The 1,062-nt window shown below is 35.9% G+C and overlaps 1 protein-coding gene across 1 annotated transcript; it reads right to left on the reverse strand.

Moving 5' to 3' along the window:
• Nucleotides 1–145: 145 nt before the first annotated feature.
• On the reverse strand, nt 146–1,055 carry LOC111387317 (DNA polymerase delta catalytic subunit-like). Its single transcript, XM_023011871.1, has 3 exons — nt 869–1,055; nt 387–460; nt 146–291 (listed from the first exon to the last, which is right to left on the reverse strand). The coding sequence occupies exons 1-3, from the start codon at nt 919–921 to the stop codon at nt 191–193; spliced, it is 228 nt and encodes a 75-aa protein (XP_022867639.1). The 5' UTR covers nt 922–1,055; the 3' UTR covers nt 146–190.
• Nucleotides 1,056–1,062: the final 7 nt, after the last annotated feature.

Here is a 1,062-nt window from a genome sequence, read left to right on the forward strand (position 1 = left end):
GCCTCCTTTTTTGGTTCTCTTGTATTTAACTCGTGCCCCCTCCTTTTCTTTTAACTTACAAGAGCAAGGATATAATATATAGACAACATGGATTGGGACCTCACTTCTTGTGACAGCTCAATATAATGTAAAAAATTTAAAAACAAAATATAACTCAATATAAGCACGTATACAAAACCAAGTTGATGGATCACACATCTAACCTAGTGCACAACACATCCTGGTGAAGAGAGCCTTGGCACTCCTGGCATTGTGTCCATAGTCTCCCAAAGAGCTGCTCCAACTCAGCAACTTAAAAAAACACATTCTTAGTAGTTATCAAGTAGTTGGTAAGTTCTTTGAGTTTATGCCAATATAATAGAAAAGTAAAGGAATTTCTTGCATACCATTAGCTATAGACTTGCAGTAAAGTTCAGCCTCTCTTCCTTTGCAGTGAGGGCAGAGAGTATGATCTGAATTGCTGGTTGAAGGCATAAGAATTGTCAATACAGAATTATTAGCCTGATTACTGGTGCTACTATTTTGTCTTCATTTTTTTTCCTACCATTCATTTTGGTGGGTTGTTTATCTTCTTTCTTTTGAAGGGACAAAAAAATAGAAATGAAAGTAGTTGAAAAATAAATGCACAACTGCAAGATTTCTTTTAAATGCATGGCTTTTTCAGAACATTGCTGTGCACAATACCCATGTACAAGTCAATTTAATTTTTCAAAATATTGCTGTCCACCATACCCGTGAATGAATCAGTTTAACATGTGCACTTTAAAGCTCTCATTACAAAAAGGAGGAAACTACACATCAAAGAAATAATCTATGGTATTTTGAATCTAACGAGCAGCTTGAGTGTTAAACAGGCAATGTTCTCTACCTGATTAAAGCTTTGCATCCAATGCAAGTCAGTTGTTTTTTAGCAAATTTCATAATGCCACTGTTTGAAGGAGTAGATATAGAAATGGATCTTGTGTGACTCCCTTGGAGAAGCTCTTTACTAGCATTCTTCAAGATGGGTTCAAAGATCCTTAGAAGTGGCTGCAAATGACAGTATTATTGACAGCATGCAAG

This window comes from Olea europaea, unplaced genomic scaffold (genome assembly GCF_002742605.1).
Source record: "Olea europaea var. sylvestris unplaced genomic scaffold, O_europaea_v1 scaffold39851, whole genome shotgun sequence".
In the NCBI taxonomy this organism is placed as follows: domain Eukaryota; kingdom Viridiplantae; phylum Streptophyta; class Magnoliopsida; order Lamiales; family Oleaceae; genus Olea; species Olea europaea.

What these genes read in the sequence shown, in the direction of transcription:
- LOC111387317 (XM_023011871.1), bottom strand. Translation starts at nt 921, where the DNA reads ATGAAATTTGCTAAAAAACAACTGACTTGCATTGGATGCAAAGCTTTA. An exon ending in GGATGCAAAGCTTTAATCAG is followed by an intron (nt 461 to 868) that starts GTAGAGAACATT and finishes GCCTTCAACCAG; the next exon opens with CAATTCAGATCATACTCTCT. An exon ending in CTGCAAGTCTATAGCTAATG is followed by an intron (nt 292 to 386) that starts GTATGCAAGAAA and finishes TGTTTTTTTAAG; the next exon opens with TTGCTGAGTTGGAGCAGCTC.